At 36.2% G+C, this 27,025-nt stretch overlaps 2 protein-coding genes across 2 annotated transcripts; one reads left to right on the top strand and one right to left on the bottom strand.

The window, feature by feature from the left end:
* Positions 1–4,837: 4,837 nt before the first annotated feature.
* Positions 4,838–9,656, top strand: LOC109215178 (cytochrome c oxidase assembly protein COX16, mitochondrial-like). Its single transcript, XM_019379193.1, has 4 exons — positions 4,838–5,040; positions 5,625–5,860; positions 9,076–9,202; positions 9,280–9,656. The coding sequence occupies exons 2-4, from the start codon at positions 5,664–5,666 to the stop codon at positions 9,349–9,351; spliced, it is 396 nt and encodes a 131-aa protein (XP_019234738.1). The 5' UTR covers positions 4,838–5,040; positions 5,625–5,663; the 3' UTR covers positions 9,352–9,656.
* A 6,722-nt stretch (positions 9,657–16,378) lies between these two features.
* LOC109215177 lies at positions 16,379–21,537 on the bottom strand. The gene is made up of 2 exons (XM_019379192.1): positions 20,939–21,537; positions 16,379–18,786 (listed from the first exon to the last, which is right to left on the bottom strand). Exons 1-2 carry the CDS (start codon positions 21,176–21,178, stop codon positions 16,825–16,827), a joined length of 2,202 nt encoding a protein of 733 aa, XP_019234737.1. The 5' UTR covers positions 21,179–21,537; the 3' UTR covers positions 16,379–16,824.
* Positions 21,538–27,025: the final 5,488 nt, after the last annotated feature.

Genomic DNA, 27,025 nt, shown 5'->3' with positions numbered 1-27,025 from the left:
GGCATCGCAAATGCGAGAAGAGGGAGTCAGCAGCTGGGGTCGCAAATGCGACCAAATGGTCCGCAAATGCGAAGTCGAGCAGGTCGCAAATGCGACTCTTTTGCTCGCAAATGCGAACCTCCCCTTTTTCCACTTAAGGTCGCAAATGCGAGATATAGTTCGCAAATGCGAAATCTGGGGGAATTCTGCTGGGTTCGCAAATGCGAACCCAAGTTCGCATTTCCCACATCTGCAACCTGCATATTTTACACTTAGCCGAAATTTTGAGTCATTTTAACATTCTTTCAAAACACAAACCTCTTTGGGCGATTTTCCAAGAACAAGACTTCTTCCAAATCATTTGTAAGTTTGTTTTTACTCATTTCTTTCAATCTTTAACATCATTTAACATGTTTTCAACTTAAAATCAAAGATTTTCATGGGTGAAATTGGGGGTTTTGGGTAGAACCTAGGTTTTCTAAAAATTGGGGATTTGGACCTCAATTTGAGGTCCGATTTTAAAACAAATTGCATATTTGAGTTCGTGGGGGAATGGGTAACCGGGTTTTGGTTCGAACCTCGGGTTTTGACGACGTGGGCCCGGGGGCGATTTTGGATTTTTTTGGGAAAAACTTTGGAAAATTCATTTTTATGCATTCAAATTGATTCATTTAGCGTTTATTAAAGCAATTAAGTAATTTGTGGTTAGATTCGAGCGGATTGGAGGTGGAATCACGGGGTAAAGCCATAGTGGAGGCTTGAGTTGAGTTCAAGGCATCGAGGTAAGTGTTTGGTTTAACCCTAGCTTGAGGGAATAGGAGTTGAGTCTTAATTGTAACTTGTTAATTGTCGAGTACGATGTATAGGCATGGTGACGAGTATCTATACATTGGAGTCTAGCATGACCGTGAGTCCTTATTTTGCGAATAGTTTGGTTGTTGTTATGCCTTCCATGCTTAATTGATGACTTCTATATGTTGTAAAGATCTTATGAAAGAAGTTGTGATCTTTGAACTTCGTGGAGCATTGGATCGGGTTGAAATATAAATTGTGAAGGTATATGCGATAAGTAACTCTTTGGAGCATTGGCTCAAGCGATAATGTGAACTATGAAATGAAAGGGAAAGTAAGTGAAGAGTTAATGATTTATTCCCTTACCGGGACGTTGTTGGTTATTGATGTTGTACCCTTGCCGGGTTTTTAATTGTTTGTTTGTGTACCCTTGTCAGGATGTTCATTATTGTTTTATTATTCCCTTGCCCTTGTTTGTGATTGTTGATTGGGTGAGGAAGAGTGTTAAAGCACAAAGGGTGATGCCGTGCATTGTTTGTTTCTCATGAGGAAAGAGTGTAAAGCACGAAGGGTGATGTCGTGCATTGTTTGTTTATTGTGAGGAAAAGAGAGTAAAGCACGAAGGGTGATGCCGTGCCGCACGATGTGCCATTCCGTGCCTATTTTATTGATTATATGTGAGGAATGAGAGTAAAAGCACGAAGGGTGATGCCGTGCATGTTTGTTTATATTATTGCTTGGTGAGGATGAGAGTAAAAGCACGAAGGGTGATGCCGTGCACTTGTTGATCTCTGTTCCTTATTGTTATATGTGTTGTGCCTTTCCTTGGTATTAGTCAATTTATACTTGAAACTGTTATCTCCCCACAGCATGCTTCCCCTCCCATATTGTTTTACTTGTCTTGTATTTCGATTCTGCTGTACATATATAATTGCACGGGTTTATGTGGTAGTCCAGTCTAGCCTCGTCACTACTTCGCCGGGGTTAGGCTAGACACTTACCAGCACATTGGGTCGGTTGTGCTGATACTGCACTCTGTGCTATTTTGCATAGATCCAGGTTTCGAGCAGCAGCAGTAGTGCGAGAGCAGGCTTCATTTCAGCGAGACCCGAGGTAGCCTTGCAGGCGTCCGCAGGCCCGACGTCTCCTCTATCCTTTATTTTTTTATCTGTTATCTCATTGTATTCGAGACAAACAGCTTATGTTCTCTTTCAGATGTTGTATGTAGTATTCTTAGCAGTTCGTGAGTACAGTGACACCAGTCTTGGGTAGAGGATTTTGTTGAACTTTCCGCATTCTAGTCGGTTGTTATAAAATGTCAAGACTTCCGCTTATTATTAAATTTCGTTGCTTGTATTATTGTCGTAAATTGTTAAAATAGATTAGATTATTAATGGTCAAGTAAATAAATTTGGCTTGCCTAGCTCTCATTAGTAGGCGCCATCATGACTCCCGAGGGAGGAAAATTCGGGTCGTGACAAAACAAATAACAAAATATTGGTTATACAATTGCTATCATTAATTTTAATTTAGCACCTTCTAGGAATTGAAGTATAAGTTGAAACTTTTTCATTTAGCTGCAGTCAAGTCAACATTGCAAGGGTATAATATTTTTTTCGTCGAAGAATATTAATTTTGAATAATTAAATTATGTGAAAGATGTTTTTTCTCTAATTTCAACAAGAGGGATATTGGTTTCTAATTGATAGTTTCTATATCGATTTTCAAGTGTAACAAAAAGTATATTTAAAAAAAATGCTATGACGTGAATTTAAAAGAAAAATTAAAAAAAATTATTTCGAAATGTGATTATTTTTTAAAATATAATGTAATTTCAAAAATATAAGGATAAGATAGTTTTGAATTTTAGTAGAGAATTTTTTAAATTATTATAATAGAAGTCATATCACGGATAAAATCAAGTAACCGAGATCTTATGGAATATTTGCATAAATATCTAGCCAGATTTATCGTTTACTTATTATAGCTGATATACATAGATGATATGCTTAACAATACACGATTATACACATATTATATATGAATTATATATAAATTACTTATCCTTCAATTTTTTAATTTTAGTGGTTGGGTGAACACCTATTTAGGCTGATTAGATAAAGCCAAAAGAAAAATATGAAAGAATTTTAACCAAAGCCTAAATATATAAATAATATCTGATATAGACAATTTCTATTAAAAATCATCCTTTTATAGCGAAATAAAGTAATTTTTTGTTACAAAAGAAAGAAAGACATAAAAAATAAGATAAACGAAAATAAACATAGAAGAAAATGTATGAAAAATCTAAGGACCAGAAATAAGAGATGACAACAAATTCTTCTTATCTTTTGTCTCTGTTGAGTATAAAAAATTTGGAAGCTGATCTTATCGATTTTAAATATTTTTATTCAACTTAAATACATAGATTATAAGATAAGGATATCTTAGAATATTTTTTTTAATTTATAATTTTGTGTCGTTTTTAAAAATTACTATTACTAACAAACTGATATGATATTCGAATCTGAAATTTAAATGCAATCTGAGTAGTTTGCATTGATGTTAAGCCAAGTATAGTATCGAGATAAAGTTACTTGGCAATTTTAAGACAATATATGCAATGCTATGTAATAACAATCAACTAATTCAATATTTAATGATTCAAAGAACAAAAAATTTATATATATAGGGTATTCAAAATTTAAAATCTGTAGCTAGAGATATAGATAAACTCAAAATGGAGTCATACTGAAATAAAGTTTCACCGGCTAAAAAATTATTTAAATTTTTAGATAGCCGATTAAAGTGAATTTTAAATTAAGGATGATATCTTCACTTGTGTGTGTGTGTGTGTGTGTGTGTGTGTGTGTGTGTGTGTGTGTGTGTGTGTATATATATATATATATATATATATAAAGTTTTAGAAATTGAAATTTCAAAAATAGAAATATTTTTTGAAATATAACAAGATACCAAAGAAGAGTCACGCCGTAATTAAAGACTCACGTCGTAACTAAAGAGTCGTTCATATTGTGTCAACCTTTATGCTTTGCCATAAATACGAGTTATTATTTCGCTTCGTGACTATTTTTAGGTTCCAATTACTCCAATAAGAATGGTGCAAAAAACAACTATCACTACGAGATTTCAATTTTTTTTTCATATAGTATTTCTTAATTAATATCTAACGATTATCTATATTATATAGAAGGTTTAAATTTTAAGGTTATTTACATATAATTCAAATAATTCAGATGTTTAACACGATTAGTGTCAAATATCAAAATAGAGTCATACTGGAAAAAATAAATTCACTAGCTAAAGAATTATTTAAATTTCTAGATAGCCAACTAAACTGAGTTTTGAATTAAGGATAATATTTTTACTCATATTATTATAAAAATAATTATTATGAAAAATAAAGTTTTAGAAACTGAAATTTTAAAATAGAAATATTTTTTGAAAGATATCAACACACCAAATAAGAGTTCAAGTAGTAATACAAGAGTCAAGTCATATCCAAAGAATCATTCATAGCCTCAATCTTTGATTGTTTTGCCGTAAATATGAGTTATTATTTTGCTTCCTGATTATTTTTAGGATACAATGACACCGTTGAGAATGGTACCAAAAAAGAAAATAGAATTATAACTAGAAAATTTGAGAAATAGTTAATCTTTTTCATGTTTTGTTTCTTAATTAATATCCAATGATTATCTATATTTATCAAGAAGGTTAGTATCCGCCCGGGTAAGTACTCAAATAAGAGAGAGATACATTGAATTGATCCCGTTAATTATATATATAAGATCTAAAAAAAAAATATCATAAGAAGATTTAAAAATTTCGAATAACTTTTAAGATAATCATGAAAAGAGAGAAAATATGGTAAAATCATGTAAACATGGACGATTAGTAAACCTCATTTGCTCATAGAAGTTATAACATTACTATTTTTTTTTAATAACCGCGAACAAATACACTAATTTTAAAATATTAAAAAAGGCTCATGTATCTTAACTCACTCATTTAGCTATTTTTCAGCCCAAAAGAAAATTGAGAAAGAAAATAGGAATTTAAGTTTTGAGAGGTATTTCATTTGTGACGAAAGATCCTGCTTTTCTTTCCCAGAATCTGTCAAAAATAATCCTCCACCGCCAACGGCAAATCAACCTCCCTTTCGGCCGTGCGCCGCCTGCCTGCACTACCTTGTTTGATTGTCTTCGATCTCGGATTCTCGATTATACCCTCTGACCCTTTTATTTGGTATGGTATCTCGCCGTTTATATTTACTCGTTTTTCTGCTTTAGTTTCTGTTCTTTGATTTGTTTGTTTCTGCCTTCTCCATATGCTTTAGTTTCTCTTACGGCTTTTCGGTGTTGGTCATCTCAATTGAGTAGTGCTAAATTGAATCATTTGCTGGTGCCTGTTGTAAAGAAAGGACTTCTATTTCTGAAATTGAATTCAATAGGTTTCTAGAAATTATTCATTATATTTGCTTTAGCTTTAAGCCCCTGTAACTATTTTCTCCGAAGTGCGCCTTGAACCCATTAAATAGGTAGGACCAAAGTAGTATAGAAGCTCATGGACAAATTCTGAATTGGGTATAGTGTTGGTTCTTCAATGGTTACTGTGGAAGATGATGCCAAAAATGTATTGTGGGTGGCATTACATTCTTTTGCAAATAAATTCCTATGGAGTTTGATTGCTGAGCTGTGCTAAATTATGTGTTTGTTAATTCTCAATTGTGAGGAGAAAAAAAACCCTTTAATTTGTGAACAGAGAAAGTTCATGTTTTGATTAGGAAATAGCGGAAATATTTGATTGATTATTATAAACTTCTTGCCTAGTTGGAGATTGTGAAGGAGGGGACCTCCTGACGTATACCAATGACAACTGCTCAGACCATGACGAGTCAGCTTAATAAAGTTAATGAGCGTGCAGCGTCCTCTGCTTCCAAGGTTCAGAACCCAACTTCATCATACAAAAGATTGGGAAGGAAATCGCCATTTATGAGATATGGACTTCCTATGATCTCACTAACGGTGCTTGGATCTATTGGTCTTAGCCAACTTCTGCAAGGCAGGTTAGTTATACTTAATGTCAAACTACTCAATTGAAGTTCATGTAACTCTTACAAACTGACATAACCTATTCTAAGTTTTTGCATGTCATGCCTTTCTGTTGGCACAGTTATGAAATCCTACAACTAAAAATAGTTTGCCTTCCCATAGGGTATGTAAGAGTCATTACCAACAATCCTGGCAAGTGTTTGAGCTTAGCTCAGAAAACATGTTGGTTAAGGGGGTTTGTCTGTTTTATGTAATTTGTCCTTGTTTTCCTTGTCTACCTTTCTGCTACAGTGGAGGCTCTTTGTAGGGTCATATTTTCATGTTTTAAAAAGTATTCCAACTAGTCCTTTTATGACTATCTGCAATTGCAAGTTTGGACTTGGATTCTATTTTCTTTGCTTTGTTTTGATTTACTTGTATTGTATATCTAAGTCGCAGTTCTTTGCTTTTCCTTTTGATGCCTTTTTTCGTCTGAGTTCTCAAAGCTTTCCTAGTTGCTGCTTCCTTGGCAGTAGCTACAATGTAGTAATTTTTATTTATTTTTTGGGTAATTCTTAGACATCCGAGTCCATAGGTTGAGGAAGTTAGATGGAGAGGACCTTTACATGTTAATCGATATGGGTCTTAGATACTGCAGACTCATATGTAGCTTCAAGTCCCTAGGGGACATGGGATTGTGAAACCTCTAAGGTGTCGTTTGGTAGGATGTATTACAGAAAATAATGCATGCATTAGCTTTTGGTATTACTAATTTATTGTTTGGTACACTTTTTCCAACCTATGTATTACTAATATAAGTATTATTTATACAACATATTTGGCATTATCCTATGTATAATTAATACATAGCAAACCATGGTATTAGCAATACCAAGGCTATTAATGCATGCATTAGCATGGTTAAGACAAAATTGTCCTTGAAGTCCTTTAAAGCTAAAGAATATGGAGGGCATCTTTTTAAAGAACTAATTTTCTTAAAAATTATTCAACGCATTTTAATTTTTAATACACCACACCAAACAATGGATAAGAAATAATCTCTGCATAACTAATGCTTGCATTACTAACCCATGCATTGCTAATTCTTGCATTACCAATACACTCTATAACACTATTCTTGTACATCCTACCAAACGACCCCTAAAGGTTTAGGGTCAATGATACTCTAGCATGTGTAACGAGATCTTTCCCCGAAAAAAAAGGTTTATCTTGAATGATTGATGAGTGGAATGGCATCCATGGTGATTTTTTGTTTTGGTCTTTTTGTGTTCTTGCGCTGTGGATTTTTATCGATAAGATTAGTTGCTGCACCCATGTGAGCGGCCTAGTGGTCAATGAAGTGGGTTGAGAACCATATGGTCTCAGGTTCAAATCCAAGTGGAGGCAAAATCACTCGGTGATTTCTTTCCATTTGTCCAAGCCCTGGTGGATAGAGTTACTCGGTACCTGTGCTGGTGGCAGTTAACAGGTATCCCGTGAATTTAGTCGAGGTACACGCGAGCTGGCTAGGATACTATGGTTATAAAAATAAATAAAAAAATTTAGTTGCATATTATTATGAGAAGTACTAACCTTCAAAATGTGTAAGATGACTTATCTTAGTATTGCTAACAGAGTTAAGCAGTTAAACTATATCATGTGTAGCTACTAGCTTATGATATCTCGCCTATTCAAATCACCTTCCACCTGGTCAATTTGCAAGTTGTGCTTGTTTTGCCTTTTGATCGGTGCTGCCTATTAATGAAATAATTAAGGGCAGTGTATTGATGATTCGTAGTGGTTCATTGGTAGATCTTATTGTGCTTGGTAGGATTTTACATATATCAAAGCATTAAGAGTCATAATGAGTGGAAGAAAGAAGCTATTGCAGCTGATGATAAGCACAACAATGTCTACTCTAACTTTTTCTCTCTTTTATTTTCTCTATCATTCATGTTGACTTTATCTCATATAATGGCATGATCTTTGCGGGAAAGAGAAAAAATATCAAGCAATAAAGAGAATTAAAAGGCATGGAGAACTCTTTTCATTATCATCTCATGTAATGGTAATAAGTTTTCACTCTTCCAGCCATTCTGACTGTTATTTCGTCAATACTACAAATTCAGAGGACGGAGCCATGTATAATGGGGCTAATGGTAGCATCCTTTAGAGGGACTACTGAATCTTTCCTCAATTTTGTGACTCCAATATTCAAAGGACTAAACTGGCCATTCTAGACAATCAAACATGCAAACAGACAGTTAAATTTGCAGGAATATAAACATACTCCATAGCTTGTCCAAGAAACCTCAAGTATCCCAGACCCTTATATTTCGTAATAGCATTGGAATATGAATTATTTATAGTCCATTAGATTTATAATTAATATTGCTATCAACAGGGAACAACACTAACTAACATACATTTATCCTGTATAGTTAACACTGTAAAAGTTAACTGAATATGGTTGAAGTTAGCTTTTACCCTGTTAATTCCCTGGAAACTTTTTTGGACTTCGTTAGCTCCTTAACTTTAGATTTGACCTTTTGTAATAGAGCTAACATCTTTATATTTTTATCTTGCATTGTAATTTTTGCGCCTTGTCTTCTATGAAATTCATTACCTTATTTAAAAAACTAATATTTGGAGGAGAATCATCATTGAAGTATGACAAATGCCAAAGCAAATGTAATAAGTCAAAAGGCAAAAGTATATTGATGGTGCAGAAAAAGTTTGACAATAATTCAAGTTGGAAAATTCACTTACTTTTTTGACCTAAATTCCATGTATATCTTCTTGTTTTGGATCATTTTACTTTTATCTTTTCACACTCTGATGTTATTGTGCTTTTGTCTTCTGGATTATTATGGTGATGATGGTATGTATGTGTATTGCTAATGCAGTAATAACTTACTATAGTTCATTAGTGCTTCTAACTAACAGCATCACGCTAGATTAAATTTCTTTAGCTCAGCGCAGCCCTTAATTTTAATGGGCTATTTCAGTCCGCCCAAGTCTACGGGGCAATATGAGGGCCAGACGGTAAATAAGCCATCTCTTACCCCTCACGGGATGTAATTCTGTGGTTCATGCCCACCCTTCAGTTTACAGATAGGCAAAATTCTCAGCTTTTGGTGTTCTCCCTATTCTCATGCCATATGCAGGGCCTCATGAATGTATTTTAAGATGTTGTCCCCTTCTTTCTGCCCTGGTTTAAGACTAAGCGGTGCAAACTTTTGTAGTTCAGCAAGGATATTGCTAAAGTAAAGGACGATCAAGAGTGGGAAATCATCGAAACAAGAAAAGCTCTTTCCAGGGCTGGACCTGTCAATGCATATAACCCCAAAAAAATTAACTTGGAGGAAGAACTAAAGGTACAAATATTCTCGTCAAGTGTGCATGTGTTGAATTCCTTTCTTAAGCTTACCTCGATGCCTATTGTCCTTTGCAGGCTTTGCAGGAGAAGGTGGATATTAATGATTATGAATATAAAAAAATCCCGAAGCCCAAGGAAAGCATATAAAACAACGAAAAGGTTACTGAGATTCTTTTGTGCTATAATTTTGCAGCGTGTAGGGATTCTCTTTTTCAATAATATACCAGCAGTGCAGCTCTTCCTTTCCTTGAGTTAACTGGTGAAATTTTTTTGATCGGTTGTTGCATTGTGTATGCTTTTAGTTGTATATGCACCTCTAAGCAGGCTGAATGTAAGTGACTCGTAGCCAATTTTGGGATTTTAAATTTCCTGAAACAACCTATCCAGAGGAAAGTCAGCTGTGCCATTAATGTGAATATTTATGGAAGTATTCTGTGTTCTCTTAGTCCTGAAACCCAGTGTCCAATTTCAGCAAAGCCTGACAAGTGAGGGATTTCAGAGAGTCCGGAACCAAAATGTGGTTCTTTTGGTCTCAAACTACACAAATAGGTGTAAAAAAAAAAAGTTACCATACTATATATAACGCCAGAAAACCTGGCGCTATACATTAACGGTTTTCTGGCGTTATATATANAGGTAATATTTTAAACCTTGGTGGGTGTGGGCCCCACTAGATGATGACTAAGCTTTAGCCTAAAGCCCCTAGCATGCCACCTTATTTTGTGAGTTAAGACTCATCATCAATGCCTCTTTGGGCTGCCACGTTGTGGGGGGGGGGGGGGAGGTTACACTTTATCCAAAAATTCACTCCTTTTTCGAATACACTTGTTAATCCTCCACTAATTCAATAATTAACCAATTACCCACATAATTAAAAATTATCTCAAATTACTTAAAATACTATTCACTTTTAACACACTTTATACACCTCACTATCATGGTCATGTGGTACCTTGTATGACATTAGTCCATAAATATCGGGTATTATAGCTCGGACCGTATTTTATCCCAAAATATCAAACTTCGACGAAACACATTTTCTTTGATTCGCTTACCCTCTCACCTTCACGAATTTATTTATCACTTGTTTGAATTAGCATAATACTTATAACCTCAAAATAATCTCATTCCCGAGCTTACGTTGATTAACTTACGATGAAACTTTAACATACGAAAATGCGGGTAATATCTCATTTTCGAGCTTTCATCAATTTACTTATGGCGTACGTTTACGTACAAAAATATGGGATGTAACATGTTTATTCCGCAGAAGCGGAAGCTTAGGGGCTGGTGTGGGATTGCAGGTGCGATCCACTTTTCCGCAGAAGCGAGCTTTGGTCCGCAGAAGCGAGGGGAGCTGGCCTGCCAAGGACCGCACCTGCGATGATTTTTCTGTCAGGTGCGGAGTCGCACGTGCAACTATTTTGCCATGGGTGCAAAAACCGCTGGGGCAGAAGGGGTGCATTTATATGAGACTAAGGCTCTTTTTCTCTCATTTTTACTTTGGGTGGTCGATTGTCGAGATCTTAGAGAGTGATTTTTCACCTATCATCGTAAGGTAAGTAATTACTACTTAATGTGAGTTTAATTCATGAATTTTGGGTAAATTTTAACATATCAATTGTAGAAATTATAAGTTTAGTTGGAAAATCTAGGTTTTGATAAAAATGAGATTAGACCACGAAAATGATTATGGAATTTAGTAGAAATTATATATTCGGGTTTGTAAGGTTATGAGTAACATTTATCTTCGATAATTTTCGGAATCCGGGAACGAGGCCCAGGGTGGATTTAAGGAATCTTCCAATTTGGGTTAGGTAATTACTCTGATAGATAAATTTTGAACTTTTGAGTGTATGTTGATTGATTTATACAATATTTGGCTAGTTTCGGATTGTTCGGCACCGAATGAAGCTTTAGAGTGATTTGTGGACCAGAAAGTGAACTTGGGAATGAGGTAAGCCTCTTGCCTAACCTTGTAAGAGGTAATTCTCTCCGTAGGTGCTATAAATGATTCTTTTGCTAATAATTGTGGGGCTACGTGCGTATGATGTGGTGAGAGTCCACATATAGCTAAAAATCATGCCTAAGTCTGGGTAGTTTTAGGACTCTTCCATGTATTACTCTTATTTATTGTACTCAACTTGGTAGTTTGACTCCATAAATTATATTTTAAGATTGGATAAAGGATTGTAAAGACCGAGTTTTACTACTTTAAGGTTTTGGTGGGTTACTAGACTGTTGGTGGAAACTATACCTTCTTGAAGTATTATTCTTATGTAGTAGCCGTTAATCGGAGTTCGTAGAGTATTTTCCCTTCTTGTGGATTGGGCCGAATGCCTCGGCAGTATAATAAATGCATCTATGGTTCGCGTCGATTGACCCTTTTCAGTATACATATTATTCTGGATCGGGTCGTACGACCTCCGCATAAAACGTGCATGATATTATTCAGAGTCCAACTATACTTGATATTTCTTCCATGACTTAAGAAATTATAATTTACTTGATGGCTCTTATTTGTTGGAGTTAGTATGTGATAGTTTGAGATCCTAGTTGACATCTAGTTAAAGAATCACTTTTTTAATATTTTCATTAATTTGCGTTAATTTGTTATTGATGTATTTCCCACGCCCTAGTTTTAGAATTTCTGTACTTTATTTATTGGCCCTTAGTAAGTGTCGATGTCGACCCCACGTCACTACTTCTTCGAGGTTAGACTAGATACTTACTGGGTACATGTTGTTTATGTACTCATGCTACACTTCTGCACTAATCGTATAGGATCTAAGACGGGTGCATCTGCGGCCATTCAGGCGCGTACCCCCATTACCCCAAGGTTTAGTAGTGAGCTGCTCTCTATGCCCGTTCTGCAACGCCCGAAGTCTCTTTTTAAGTATTTATTTTCTGTCTATCTTACTCCAGACAATAGTATAGGAGGTTTTATATATTCTACTGGTTTGCTCATGCACTTGTGAAATCGGTTTTTGGAATATTCTAGTGAACATTTATGGTTTTGAGTATCAAATTCACTATATTACTCTTTTGGTATTTTATGTTTTACTTTACTATAATTTCATGCTAATAGTTCTCTTATTAAATAAAATCAATTACTTTTAAAATTTTCCAATGAACAATTACATGGATAGTTCACCGTTGGCTTGCCAAGCGGTGATGTTGGGCACCATCATGGTCTACAGTGAGAATTGGGTCGTGACACCATTCGTGTTTTATCCTCACTTTTCCTCAAGCAATGATATCAATATGCAAATAAGGCACGGCAACACCCTTCGTGCTTTTCACTCTTCCCACCATACAATCACAACAACACAATACCAAGTAAGCTGGGAAGCAAATTTAACTTCAACAATAGTGTTAGAACACAACTCATTGTATGAGAATCTTTCAATATTTAGTGTCAACAACCAATCAACAATCCATGATCTCAACTATCAATATCACAACAATCTCAACACAAGAAATATCATAAAAGGGAGTAATCAAAGAATTAACAATCCATTTAAAGCATGGACGATGTAGTATACGAATTAATATGGTACAAGTAAGATAAATTCCACCCGCAAGCTTATCCCATGGACCATATACACTCATAACCATGCATATACGCCGGCCCCAACACATAGTTCACATAGGAAATAGACTCGATTCTACCTTATTTTCCTCAATCAAGGTTAACCAAGACACTTACATCTTCTTGGAACACAATCAACAATCAACCACTTTTTTCCTTTAGAACAAGCCTCCAAACCAATCGAATCTAGTCAAATATAGTTCAGAAAATTCAAGTCAAGCCTTATAAACTACCCACAGATACAAAAGGTTCAATCTTCAACAAAATGGAAAAAGTCAACCTGGACCCACATAGTCAAAATTCGATATTAGGACCAAATCCCAATTATCCATTCACCCCCAAGCCCAAAAATATAATTTATTTCAAAATTCGACCTTAATTCGAGGTTTAAATCTCACTTTCACCAAATCAATAAATTCTACCCAAAACCCCTAATTTCTACGTTGAAATTCATAGATTTGATGATAAAATTCATGAAAAAAGTAATTGAAATTGATTGAAAATATGTTAAAGTTGTTTACCTATGAATTTGGGAAGAAAATGCTGTCCAAAAATGGACTATATGGAGTTTAAAGTTGAAAACAATGGTGTAAAATATAAGTCCCGACATTCCAAAACTTTACCCAGCTACAAATGTTGCAATTGCAAACTCTTATTCGCAATTGCAGCCATCGCAAAAGAAAACCATTGATCGCAAGTGCGATCAGTGTCCTAGCCACACAGTTGTCACAAATGCAACATTTGCTTCGCATTTTCCAAGGCCCTCCATTTCGCAAATGTGAAGCTGCTCTATAATGCCCGCTACCACAAATGTGCCACCATAGTCGCTAATACGATGACCCCCCATATCACAAAAGCGACTCAAACTTCGCAAATGCGAAGTGCCCAGTCCCAGCCCCTCTTCGCAAATGCGAACCATCACACACTAAAGCGATGCTCGCATTTGCGACTAGGTACCTCGCAATTGCAAGATTTGCAGGCAGTCCTCATCGGCACTCATCAGCAGTTCAAAATTTTCAAAATTCATCTGAAACTCATCTGAACCTCTCAGTCTCTGATCCGAACATTCACACAAGTGTCATAACATTATACAAACTGTCTCGCTATCTCAAATCATTAAAATTACATCAAATATCAGTAATCGATCATCAAAACTCAAGATTTTCAACTTAAAACACATTTTTTCTAATTTTTAACATAATGTGCCGAAACGCCCCCGAGTCACCCGAGACCCCAACCAAACATGCGTACAAGTCTGAAACACTATACGAACCTACCGAAATCATCAAATCACCAATCCGAGGTCGTTTACTAAAAACTATATATATATATATATATATATATATAGTTTTGATTGCTATTAATATAAAAAAATTAATTTTTTTTATTTTGCTGAATTATTTCATTATAGAACTCCATTAAATTATATGCTTAATTAATACTTTTTACTTTTTTTGTCTTAAAAATAGTATATTACTTTTTTATAGGTAAATCTGTTACATAGACTAAAAATAAAAAATAATTATCATGATTTTGTAGAAGTAAAATAGAAAAGATAAAGATTGATAATATAAGGGTAAAATAGGTGTTTAAAAAAGTCAATTGATATATGGACGCAGAATATCTATAGTTCAAAGTTAAGGTGTGAGTTTAATTTGTAAAGCAAAGTTAGAGTATAAATAATTTTTACCCTTGTTTAAAATGAGAGGTGACTAACAGTCTATATTATCAGTTCTGGACCTTCAGATTTTAATTTTGGGGAGCTGCCAACTTTTGATAAAGTATAAATATAGAAAGATACTAAGGAGAATGCCGAGTCCGGAACCAAAATGTGGTTCTTTTGGACTCAAACTATACAAATAGGTATACATTAACGGTAACTGCACCGTTAATGTATAGCGCCAGATTTTCTGGCGTTATACAAAAAAAATCTGACACAGCTGATGTAGTGCCACAAAAAGTGGCGCTATATATGGTATTTTGTGGTAGTACAATATATTCAAAGTGCAAATAAATTGACAACAACATATTTCATAGTTATTTCATATGTGTAATAATTACAAAAAAGAAAAAGAAAGAGCACGTAGCTCTAGAAGGTGGACACAGTTTTCTTGGAAGTGGTAAAGTTTACGACATGGCTAACATACTTTGTCATGAGTTATAAAAGATTAAAGAAAGTTGGAGTATAAATCATAATGAATGGGCCACCGGTTAATGAGAAAAAAAGAGAGTGCATAATTGCAGCACAGAATCATATTTTGTCATGAATTATAAAGATGCTTCTTTTTTCCTTTCATCCTTCTTAACTTTTCCCCTACTAAATCATGCAGCCTCACAACTACAGCACAAAGTCCCCTCACCATCATACTCTGTCATGAATTCTAAAGATTGCTTCTTTTTTCCCCTTTAATCCTTTCTAACTTAGCTTTTTGACATAGTTTTTTTTTTCTCACTCTCATCCTTTAAAACTTTTTTGCTATAAATCATGTAGCCTCAGTAAAAATTGTACGGGGCGCCCTATTTGGTCGCCCCCATTTAACCTATACCCATTTTTTTAAAGACTTTTAACTTGTACCCACTTTTTAAACAATTTCAGCTCCCTTTCTCCTCCTCCTTCTTCTCCTTCATTTTCTTTTTTCTTCTTCTACAACGATGACTTCAACAATGCTCTCTTTCTTCAGCTTTAGATAAGAAACTTCATGCACTTGTTCCTAATTTCCAAAGGCACCGATGTGCTTGCTGCTTTGTTGGTCATTTTACATTGGATATTACAGATCGCCTTCTTTATTCGAGCTTTGGACCGATAGTATGAGCAAATTCACTGAGACAGATTCTCACCCAAAAAAAAAGATTTTAATGAAAATACCAATCCCTTGCATCCGGGGGATGGGGCAAACTAAACCCAGATGTGAACACTAAATAAATAGACAAACTCCAGATGGCGAAAGGAACCTGATTTTGTTTTCGAGTCTTTATTTTACTTGTAAAACATAGATAAAGATTGAGGAAATCTTACCTAATTGGATGGTTATGATTAAATCTGATCTAGAGCTGAAGTTTTCCAGTAACAACACAAAAACTTCAGCTCTATAGCTGAAGTTTCCCAGTTACAACACAAAAACTTCAGCTCTAAAGCTGAAGTTTCCCAGTTACAACACAAAAATTACAACACAAAAACTTCAGCTCTAGAGCTGAAGTTTCCCAGTTACAACACAAAAACTTTCGCCAGTTACAAAACAAAAACTTCAACTCTAGAGCTGAACTTCAGGCCCGGCTACTAGAATGCTGAAGTTTTGCGTGATTGCCTTTGCTACTTCAGCCCCGTGTGCTGAAGTTATGCGAAAAAGCGGGTACGCTTGCAATTTTTTTTGCAAAGCGGGCACAAGTTAAAATGTGATACAAAAAGCGGGTGTAGATGCAAATGTATGTTTGTAGCTAAGATTCTGCAAAGTGCATTTAAATTCAAAAGTTCAATTCCTCCGTCTAAAACCCCCACAAAAGAAAAGGCCTTTGGACTAGTTGACTGGCTTTTGAATTGTCGATGCTTGTCGTCATGCAATTAGAACTAAGCCAATTGGAATCTTGAATAAAAGAGGAATCTTTCCAGACACCTGAAAGCAACTGATTTACATACAGTTAGAGAAAAGCAAAAGGATCAATTCAAGAAGCCATGCAAAAAAGACTAATTTTTGTACAGGATCACCTTCACCTATATATAGATGAAATTTCACAAGGTAGATCCCACAAAATTACTTGTACCCATTTTTCCTTGAGACAAATCTTTCCTTATGTACATCACCCACAACTACAAAATTCTAAAGAAAAGCAACAAAAAAGCAATAACCTAACTAGTGCATCCCCCCACTTTTCTAAAATTTATATTTTACCCTTACCATTTTCCCCTTGATCAAAGTTTATTCCTTTACAAGAATAGACAGGAATATATTGACATAAAAAAACTTCTCTAGTTCCATCCCAAAACTAATTATACTAAAAGACAAATGAAGTACATTTGTAACCTCTTATGATTAGAAACCCTCCCTGGTTATGTACCTAGGATTCGGCTGGGATGCTAATGACCATACCGGTCGAACAAATCTCTGAGCAGATGGGCTACCAAGTAATGTAGCCTGAGAGCGAGTTACCATCTCTATCATTGATGGGGTTTGATAGGCTTGGATGAGACTTGATCCATCTGTAGAGTCACCTCGTGCTGTTGCTCTCTGCCATGAGTGTGAGCTTAGTCCGGACAATATATATGCCCTTCCTGATGCTTCATATACATGTCTGCTTGCCATTCTCTCCTGCATCTCCTTGAGCTCAGCATCAAGTGCAATACAGAGCCGGTCTTGAGATTTAGCCGACACTGACTCAGCCAACAACTTTCGGCAGTTTTCTAGGATGGAACTTGCACCAACCAGGTCTCCTTTCTCAGCAGCTGCTCGCGCCTGAGCCATTGCTTCAGCTGCTCGGAGTCTGTTCTGCTGCCTGTCTACTTCGATCGAAACACGCTCTTGTACAACCTTTTCCGGTCTCTTTATTTTAAGTTCTTCACTTCTGAGGGTAACCGTTTGTTTCGTCAAAGGATCCACATAAACACACTTAACCTTCAAAAGTGAAGTTTCTGGGCTCAATGATTCGGCGGGGATATTGATTGAAACCAGAAAGTCCCTTTCTTCATCGGCATATAGATCTCCAACATCAATTGATCCCATCCGTCTATCAGACATTAAACGGTTTGGATGGCTTCCAGCTTTCAAAGAGCCAAGCTGGACTCCTGTTTGAAGACACTCGATGCTTACCTGCAGATCCTTGACTACGACACTGAGGAGACCTCCAATGCATTGAGCAAATGCATCCTGTATTATATCTTCTGTCTCAATAAAAGAAAAGGTCCCTCCTGAAATCTCTGATATCGAATGCATTGATGAAGCATCATGATCCACACCAAACCCAAAAGCATGCACTGGAATTCTAAACCCTGAACTGTCTCCGCTGTGAATAGACAAGGGAAGAAGCAACTTGTAATTGGGTTGCTGCTGGTTACTACTACCATGATTATTGACTGTATATGTGTCCTGACCATCAGATAACAGAATTATACTAGCAACTGGGTTCTTTTCCCTGCGGTCTTCCATTATTTTGGCACCCTTTCTCAAGCCTTCAGCAATATTGGTTCCTCCATTAGCAACTAAGGAGTTTACAGTTTGTAGTGCTTGCTGCCGTCCTGTTTCAGACATCCGACGAAGCGGGAAGAGGCGGCGAGCTGTTGAAGAGAAGGCGATTACTGCCAATCTATCACTGGAACCAAGATTCTGTATCACAAAACCCATAGCCCGTTTTAGTAGTGCAAGTTTGGTGCCAGCCATACTTCCACTTACATCAATAACTGTCACAAGGTCAACAGGTGCACGAGGCATATGGGATTCTTTGGGCAAACTAGCCTGGTTTCTGCAGGAATCTTGAACCGAAACTGAACCAGGAGCTTTGAGATGAACTAATACAGAGAAATTATTTGTAGGTATAGACCTTGGGACAGCGGGAACCTCTGGAAAAGTTTCAATCTTTACAGCTCTGTTGTCACAAATGTCTATTGAACTCTCATGTGAAGCACTTTTGTCAGTAGAATCAACTTGGTGACCCACAGGTTCATCATCATTAAAGATGGCAGGCTCGGGAGCCTGAAATAATGGTGAAATATGCCGATTGGGGGTTGGACGACTTACTGGTGGACGATGTGTTACTGTCGTTAACACATTATTTTGGGGCCAGTCTACGGGATTGATTCTAGCCTTCCCAAGGGGAGTATCCAGGCTGGGAAAATTAACAGGGATTTCTTTCCATTTTGCCCTGCAAACTGGGCAAATTTGGTTTCCATGTTTTACATTTGAAACAATACACTGGAAGTGAAATGAATGTGAACATTCAGCAGTAAATATTGCATGACCATCCCCTCGCTTCACTGAAGCCAAACATATAGAGCACGTTCTCTGCAAGTTGAAACTACTAACTGGTGAGATAAGAATAGAATAGTAATAACAATTTAATGACATGAGATAGATAAATTGAGGGAAAAGGTACAATCAGAAAAAATGCATCGCATACTAAAACGCAAATAACCATGACAATATGAGGCAAAGACGGCAGTAGATATATGTTTAATTCCCAACTATTACAGTAATACACCCACAATCCTAGAAGACAAGAAACGGCAATAACATTTTCAATGTCATAAGAACGAAATTAAGCTTGCAGAGAACCATGACAATATGATATTTTTAGTTCCCAACAATTACAGTAATACACCTACAATCCTAGAAGACAAGAAACGGCAGTAACATTTTCAATGTCATAAGAACGAAATTAAGCCTGCAGAGAACCATAAACTGCCCCATACTGAACACTACTGGTTTACCAGACAAATAGTTATCCTAAAAGGGCTCACATTTGGATATATGGGATTTGGTCAAAGTGCTCTATATAAGATTACCAACACAAAAGAAATTTAAAAAAACTGCAACTTGTGCTTAAACTTATTAATCTCCTCGAGAAATAAAGGGACGCATTTGTACATCACATTAGTTGGGTTAAAAGCACATTTCACAATAAAAAATGGATTATATGTTCAGTTTTAAAGAAGCTTGAGGACATAGCAACAGTTGTGGTATGACAACATAAGGCATCTAAAATAACAAGATGAAAAGATGGTCTTCCATGATCTTATTAAGAATATGATTAGCATCCTTATTGATCAAAATTTTGTTCCCTTATGCCGCTTTCAGCAGCCACAAAATAAATCTATGGCCCCGTCAATGACCCAAACTGCGCTAAAGAGAAACACAAGAGAAGAATTGTTATTGAATTGGTAAAGCAGACAGGATGCAAAATAGAATCAACTTCGGACACCAAGAAAGCTCTCAAGGCAGTTTGATCTAGAGAAAATAGAATGGCAATCCCAGAAGTAAAATAACACAGGAGTCAATGAGATAAGGGGGAAAAAAACAGTTCATGCAGGCATCTTTCCTGCTTCTTTTCTTGGTTGGGATAAATATGCAAACTTTAAGACGAAGAGTCTACAAAGAAAGTTGCAGAAAAAGCCACCTTTCGAATTGTCCAAGATATGTAAAATGCCTCTATTAGAGGAAGAAAATAACAAAGATCCTGAAAAGGACACATATAGTAAATGCAGGCCTTATCTTGGACGCGTTCATTTTATACTTCGAGAAATCATAAATTGTAAATGAAGGATGGAAACTGATAACCAACATGGCCAAATGGGAAAAATGTGCATTTTTTTCCAGATATTTAACAAGCAAGCTGCTGAACGACCACCTTTCTTTCCGAGTTATTAAAAAGAAAATCTATGAGATGGTATAACAAGTCACACGCTTGCAAAAGGGGCTTTTACGAACAAATCACATGCAAGAGCTCAAAATAGTCGATCTCTTCACTTTTCTCAACTTGAAAAGTTATGAAGTAAACACAAGAAAAAATTCTCAAGTTAGTAATGTTAAAAAATTGAATAGACTTTATCATGTGAGTGATTTGGCAACAGAAATCAATATGCTAAAAGACTGAAAAAAGAGTTCAAATTGTACATACAATGACGGCTATGCTTTTTTTTCAATTAACTAAAGGGGGAAGCATCAACATTTTTGCAGTCAATATAACAAACACAAAACAACAGTATGGTAGACTTTTAAAACTACTCACTGTAAGAATTTAGTCAATATGAAAGATTAAGTCCTTGGTCACTAAGAATTATCACAATCATAAAAAGGTAGACAACAGGTAATCAAAATCCACCAAAGGAAAATAGGGGCTTGCCACATATTACATGACATAAATAGAAGAATAGAGAAGCAAAAGTAACTCCAACCAAATTGAGAGGGGGAAACAAACAAGAAATGAATGCCAAAAATCTCAAAGAAAAGCATAAAAACTACTACTAGATTGATAGATATCTTCTTTACTCAGCTCCAAAACAAATTAATTTCAAAATTTTCTTACAAACCAAACACATCTGCATACTGATTAAAACCCAAAAAAAAAGAAATTCCATTTTAAGAATTCATGTATTACTCACCCAACAAATACTACAATTCCAAAACTTACCAAAAAGCTTTAAAGACAAAGATATACCTTAGAAGGCCTACTAAAGCTCTTGGACAACTTCGACCCATGAGGCACCGTGGCCGGAGGAGCACGTTGGATGTCAGCCGTCACCGGCGAGATAAGGGCGGCGCTGGAGTTCTTCTCAGGCTCAGAAACAGAGGAAGAACTATCCTCTTCATCATAATCATCATTATCAAGTGTTCTTGGAATATAAGTACAAAGATTCAAGCCCAAAGCCAGCTTCACTTTAGCCCATTTGCTTCCCATTTTTATAAAAAATCGAGATTTTAAGACACCCTTTTCTCTTCTTCAAAATGGGGTTTTTTTTTACACAGCAAAAGGAACAAATAACAAGAAAGTCTTTACCTTTTTTCTTTCTTTACCGAATGCAAAAGAGAGAGAGAGTTGAGAAAATGGGAAAGCACAGAAACCAAGGAGAATAGAGAAGAGGGGGTTTAAGAAGAGGGAAAGGGTCATAGAAGGTGAGCAGAGGAGGAAGTGTTGTTTGTTTTGATTCTGTGACTTTGTGTTGTTTGACGGCCAAAGCGGCCATCATCAGAATGGGGACTGAGCTGACTCTGTATGCATGTTGATTGAGTTGGGGGTTGCTTTTTCTTGACCTTTGCTAAAAGTGCTTTTGTACTACTCCCTAGTTACAAATATACCACAACCCCCCCCCCCCCATCCCACCCCATTTTCAACCCCACAATTTTATGTAAAGGAGAAAGAAAATGTTAAAAGGCATAAGACTTACTCCTCCTCTCAATTTATGTGTATTCTTTAATTGAGTTTGGAGTTTAAGAATTTTTTTCTAAAAAGAATTATAGTCTCTAAAATAATACTTAAAAATTTGCGTACTATAAATCATCATATGATAAAAAAAAATTGGTAACTAAACTTTTATATATACGAGGGAAAAAATATTTACAATCAAGACAGAACCCTTATGAAGTTTACTATACTTCCCTTCCTCGCATATACACTCTTTCTACTATCCTTCTACAGTTCTAACTATTACTTTGGATAGTAGTCTAATCTATTCAGTATTTTCTCTATTTTCCTATTGCTTCGACAATGCACTTCTTGTACAATTAGTTTGCTAAGTATCTCACAGTTCCTCGACTTGGCTTGAAATAGTCTTGCATTCCTTTCCTGCCACACAAACTATACACAGCCTGCTAGCACAACCTTTCCCACCTGTTGGGATCAAACTGGGTTTGTGTTGTGTTGTGTTGCTAGCACAACCTTGAAAAACTCTGCTTTTGCACTTCTGTTTCTCGCCTAGTTCTCCGCCCAAAGTAGTTCCTCAGACCAACCATAGATGTTTTTGTAGATACCTTGCCAGTTGAGCATCCTTTTTCCATAACTCAGCAGCATATTGACATTTAAAGAATAGATGTTGGATGGTTTCATTTGCATGTGAACATAAAGGACATATTTGATCATTATAAATGCCCCATTTTAGCAACTTATCCTTTGTGTATAACCTGCCATTAGCCACCAATGTTAGCGTGAATATCCACCTAGGACATCCTGCATTGTTGCATACCAATTTCCTCCAGCTTACTTTGTTGAATTCTCCTTGCAACTTATGGTACATGTGTTTTATAGAGCAAGTTTGCATCTGCATTAGGCCTTCGTAGGTGTAGCCTACTTTCTCAAAGTTCTCTTTGGCTTTCAGAGTCTTCCTCATGATCCATGATGCTTGGCTAGTTTGCACCTCCCATACATGTTTGCTTTTTATATAGTAACAGTGCATCCATTGTATCCATAACTTGTTCTTTTCCTTGCATAAGTTCCATAGTTGCTTGCTGATGGCTACTTTGTTACATAGGCCTATGTCCATTATATTGAAATCACCTGCTATCTGGGATGGCAGACTTTCTCCCAATCTAGGAGAGCTTTCTTTGAAATATTGCTATCCCCTTTCCATAAGAAACTTCTGCAAATTGCCTCAACCAGTTTGGTAATCTTCTTTGGTAACATGAAAATTTGAGCCCAGTAAATTTGAATGAAAAACAGGACAACTTTGATGAGTTGTAGCCTCCCTGCATGTGACAATAACTTGGTTGTCCAGGATGTGATTCTTCCTACTAGTTTGTCAATTAAAGTTTGACACTGAATTATTGACACTTTTTTAGAGCTTAAAGGTACTCCAAGATATCATGTTGGCAACTCCCCTCTTTGGATTCCAAGGAACTCTAATATTTCTTTTTGAACATCTTGTGAAACTCCACCAAAGAAGATGGAGCTTTTCTGCCTATTAATTTCCAGTCCTGACACTTTTGAGAAGTCCAGAAAGCACTTGTATAAGAGCTGAACTGAAACTGTGTCTCCCCTACAGAATAATAAAAGGTCATCTACAAATTCAACTTGCATGATCTGTATCATGGCACATTTGGGATGAAAGTTGAAGTCAGGGATACAGTGCAGTGCCTTCAATCTTCTAGTGAGGTATTCCATTGCCAGTTCAAAAAAAAATGGGGATAGTGTTTCCCCTTATTTAAGTCCTTTCCTGGCCTCAAATGGTTGAGTTGGTGAACCATTCAAGATGATGGTATAAGTAACACTTTGTACACAAATCATTATCCATTTCACAAACTTCTCTGGAAATGCTAATGCACACAATACCTGTTCAAGAAAAATCCATTCAAGTGAGTCATATGCCTTCTACATGTCCAGTTTCATCATGCATCAAGGTGACTCCCTTTTCCTTCCATACCCTTTTACTAACTCATGGCTCAGTATGATATTATTAATAATAATTCTTCCAGGAACAAAAGAAGACTGAGTCTTATCTATTAAATCATCCATGATTCCTTGTAGTTGACTAGTCAGGATCTTTGAAATAACTTTGTAGATTCTGGTGCAGCACGAAATAGGTCTATACTCCTTAATGGTAGCAGGGTTTCTGACTTTGGTATTAGAGTTATTGATGTGCAGTTAACTGGCTTGAATATCTGTGATGATTGAAAGAAATCCAGTACAACTTGTATTACCTCCTCCCCTATGATATGCCATGACTTCTTGAAAAATACTTTTGAGCATTGTCCCTCTTTGTATTACATTTGGATCTACTGCTGCGATTGCAGGAGCATTTGACCCTAGGAACTGTTTATAGTATCCAAGTATTTCAGTCTCTATTTCCTCCTCCATATGTACCTAAACCCTAGATCAGTAGTGAGAGCATAGATTCCATTTAAAGTGTTTATGATCTTCATATGTGCAAAGAAGTATGCAGAATTAGAATCTCCCAACTTCAGCCATTGTACCCTTGATCTTTGCCTATAAATGCTTTCTTCTATCAGTATCCACCTCTCTAGGTTACTTTTCAGTTCCTTTTCTTTCTCAACTAGTTCCGTGTTCATCTTTCTACGGCCTATTTTCTCCTGCACTTACCGTAGTTTCCTTCTGATTTCTTTGATTCTGCCATCAATACCTTTGTATTGCTGTGTATTGAGGCCCTTAATAACTTGCTTGACTCTCTCGAGTTTGTTCCACACTCCTTGTAGTTTCCCAGTATCTCAAATTGTACTCCATGCTTGTTCTACTTCTGGTATGAATTGGGGGTGATCAGCTAGGCAGTTAAATAACCTGAACAGACAAGCTTTTTTCCTCTACATTTGTGAGATCATCAGCTTAAGGGGTGAATGATCAGAAAAAGATGGTTCTAGGATTTTGTATGTACAGATTGGGCATTTTCATCATCCAGTTTGTGTTAACCATCCCCCGTCTATCCTGCTATAGGTATGATTATTTGTCCATGTATAATTCCTTCTCACAGTAGGTAACTCATTCATGCCAGTGTCATTCATGAATTCCTTGAAATCCTTTGTTTCCATATCTTGTATTATAGTACCATGCTGTCTATCCTGACTATTAAGTACTGAATTGAAATCTCCCATTGCTAATCACAGTCCCTGCTGTATACTGTTTATTTGCCTCAATTTCTTCCACATACTCAACCTTTCTTTGATATTATGCAAGCCATATATTGCTGTAAAACCAAATGCTAACAATCTTGAGTGAGTTCTGACTTGTCCATGTATATACTGGCAATCTATGTCAATTGGTTCAAAATCAAAGATTCTTGGGTCCCAGAATTCATATTCTGCTCTTAATATTGTTGCTGAAGTTTGATATCCACTGCCATCCTGGTACAGTTTTGTTGATAATACTACTAACTTTCTGCTCCTTTATTCTGTGTTCTGCTAATGCAATCATTGCCTTTTTATTCTACTTTATGAACTCATTTGTCTCCTTTTGCTTGTATGCTTTATTTAACCCTCTAACATTCCATGTAATTACACTCATACTGGTATGAATTGTGTATCATGATATATCTCCTATCCCTCGTAAGGCCCCATCTGCACATTGCTTGGTCCTGGATCATTGGTGTGTGCTCTTGTCCTCTTTCTAAGGATTGGAACCCATTACTTCCACAAGAGCCTTAGCTTCAGCTAGCTTTTTTTTTGCCATCCTTGCTGCTGACTTCCCACTAACTGTTGTCCACCCTTCTTCTTCAGGTTATTTAGTAGCTGCACTAATCTGCATTGTGTTGTCCTCTATGGGTTTTGTTGTTTCCATCCTCTTTGTTTGCTCCTTCTCCTGATCATTCTCCTTAGGTCCAGCCCTCTTAGTTTTATCTCTTGCTCAATTTTTCCCCATTGGATCCTGCAGCTTCACCCTTCTAGGAAGGGGTTTAGTAATGTCCGTCTCAATCAACATTCTCGCATAAGATATTCTAACTATACCAGTTGTACAGCCATCAGCATACACTGGATTACCCAAGGCACTTCCAATTTTTCTTAGTGCCTTCATACTCCAGCAATTCAAGGGAAGATTTAGAAACTTCACCCATAATGGAATGGTTCTCAGTATTTCTTCATGCAAATTAAAGTCTAGTGTCCATGCTTTCATTACAATGGGACGACTGTTAATGGTATGAGGCCCAGTATACAGAACTTGACTTCTTTCCTCCAAAGTTGCAAATCGAATTACAAAGTAGTCTTCATTATGATAATAGATCTGAGGTTTCATGAAGTACTTACCCACTGAATTAAGGAATCGTTCCATTGCTCCTATGGATGGTGAATCCCCAATGACATACAGAACAAGTGTTGTGCTCCATTTTTCATTTTCCTGCTCAACATCCTTTAGGTCTAATTTCACAATTTTCTCTCCATCTTGTATCATTGGTGCAATATACTGAAGATTCATACTCTCGATGCCAGCTTATTCCCTGCTACAACATTTGCCCATGATTGAGTTCCACTTGCCTTCACCATTTGGTTAGTGATTTTGGGATTTTCAGCCTTGTCAGATTTGCATGGCACTGTTGCATTGGTATTTGGTGTTTTGGACTTCATCTCTGCCATTCCGCTCCTAGATCTACGATCTATTCCATTACTACTTTCAGGCGTAGCTATCAGTGCTTTCAGCTTGCAATTGTTGATTGCTGGATCTGATACTAACCTGCTCTGTTCACTCGCCATGTTCCTCGGAGTGGTGTTTTCAGTTGGTTCCTCAATTGTCACCCCTTTTGGTGAGACAAAAAGTTTCATCACTGCTTTCCTTGCATCTGCGGATCTCGGATCGGTAGTCGGAATTTTTGCTAGATTCCGTTTAGGTCGTCCTCTTCCTCCCATGGCTTCCAACTGCGTATGTTAGCAAAGCCACATTAACGTGCGCCAAGAGAAAACTTTGAGGACAGTTTTCAACTAGATTTTAAAAATGAGATTTTAAAGTTAATTATTTCTAAATATAAAATTTATTTTGGGAAAAATTAAAAAGAAAAGTGCACCACATACATTAGGACAAATAACTTTATGATACACTTGGATTGAAAATGGAGATTAAGAAAGAAAGATTTTCGTTATGATTATAAACATGTCATAATATATATGTAATTATAGGATCATCTTATTATAAGTAATAAAAAAATTAAAAGAAAGTTTTCAAACATAAAAAATTAGTTTTTTTTCCATAATATATTAAAAAAAGAATGGCATAGAAAATGTAATAAATGAGTCAATTTAAGAGTCTGATTTTTGGAGTTCAAGTTAATGATGTGATAGTACTTAATTTGAAAACGAAAATAGTTAAAGATGTTTT

This window comes from Nicotiana attenuata, unplaced genomic scaffold (genome assembly GCF_001879085.1).
Source record: "Nicotiana attenuata strain UT unplaced genomic scaffold, NIATTr2, whole genome shotgun sequence".
Classification (NCBI taxonomy): domain Eukaryota; kingdom Viridiplantae; phylum Streptophyta; class Magnoliopsida; order Solanales; family Solanaceae; genus Nicotiana; species Nicotiana attenuata.
The sequence above is the reverse complement of the archived record's forward strand: the minus strand, read 5'-3'. Positions and strand labels throughout refer to the sequence as shown.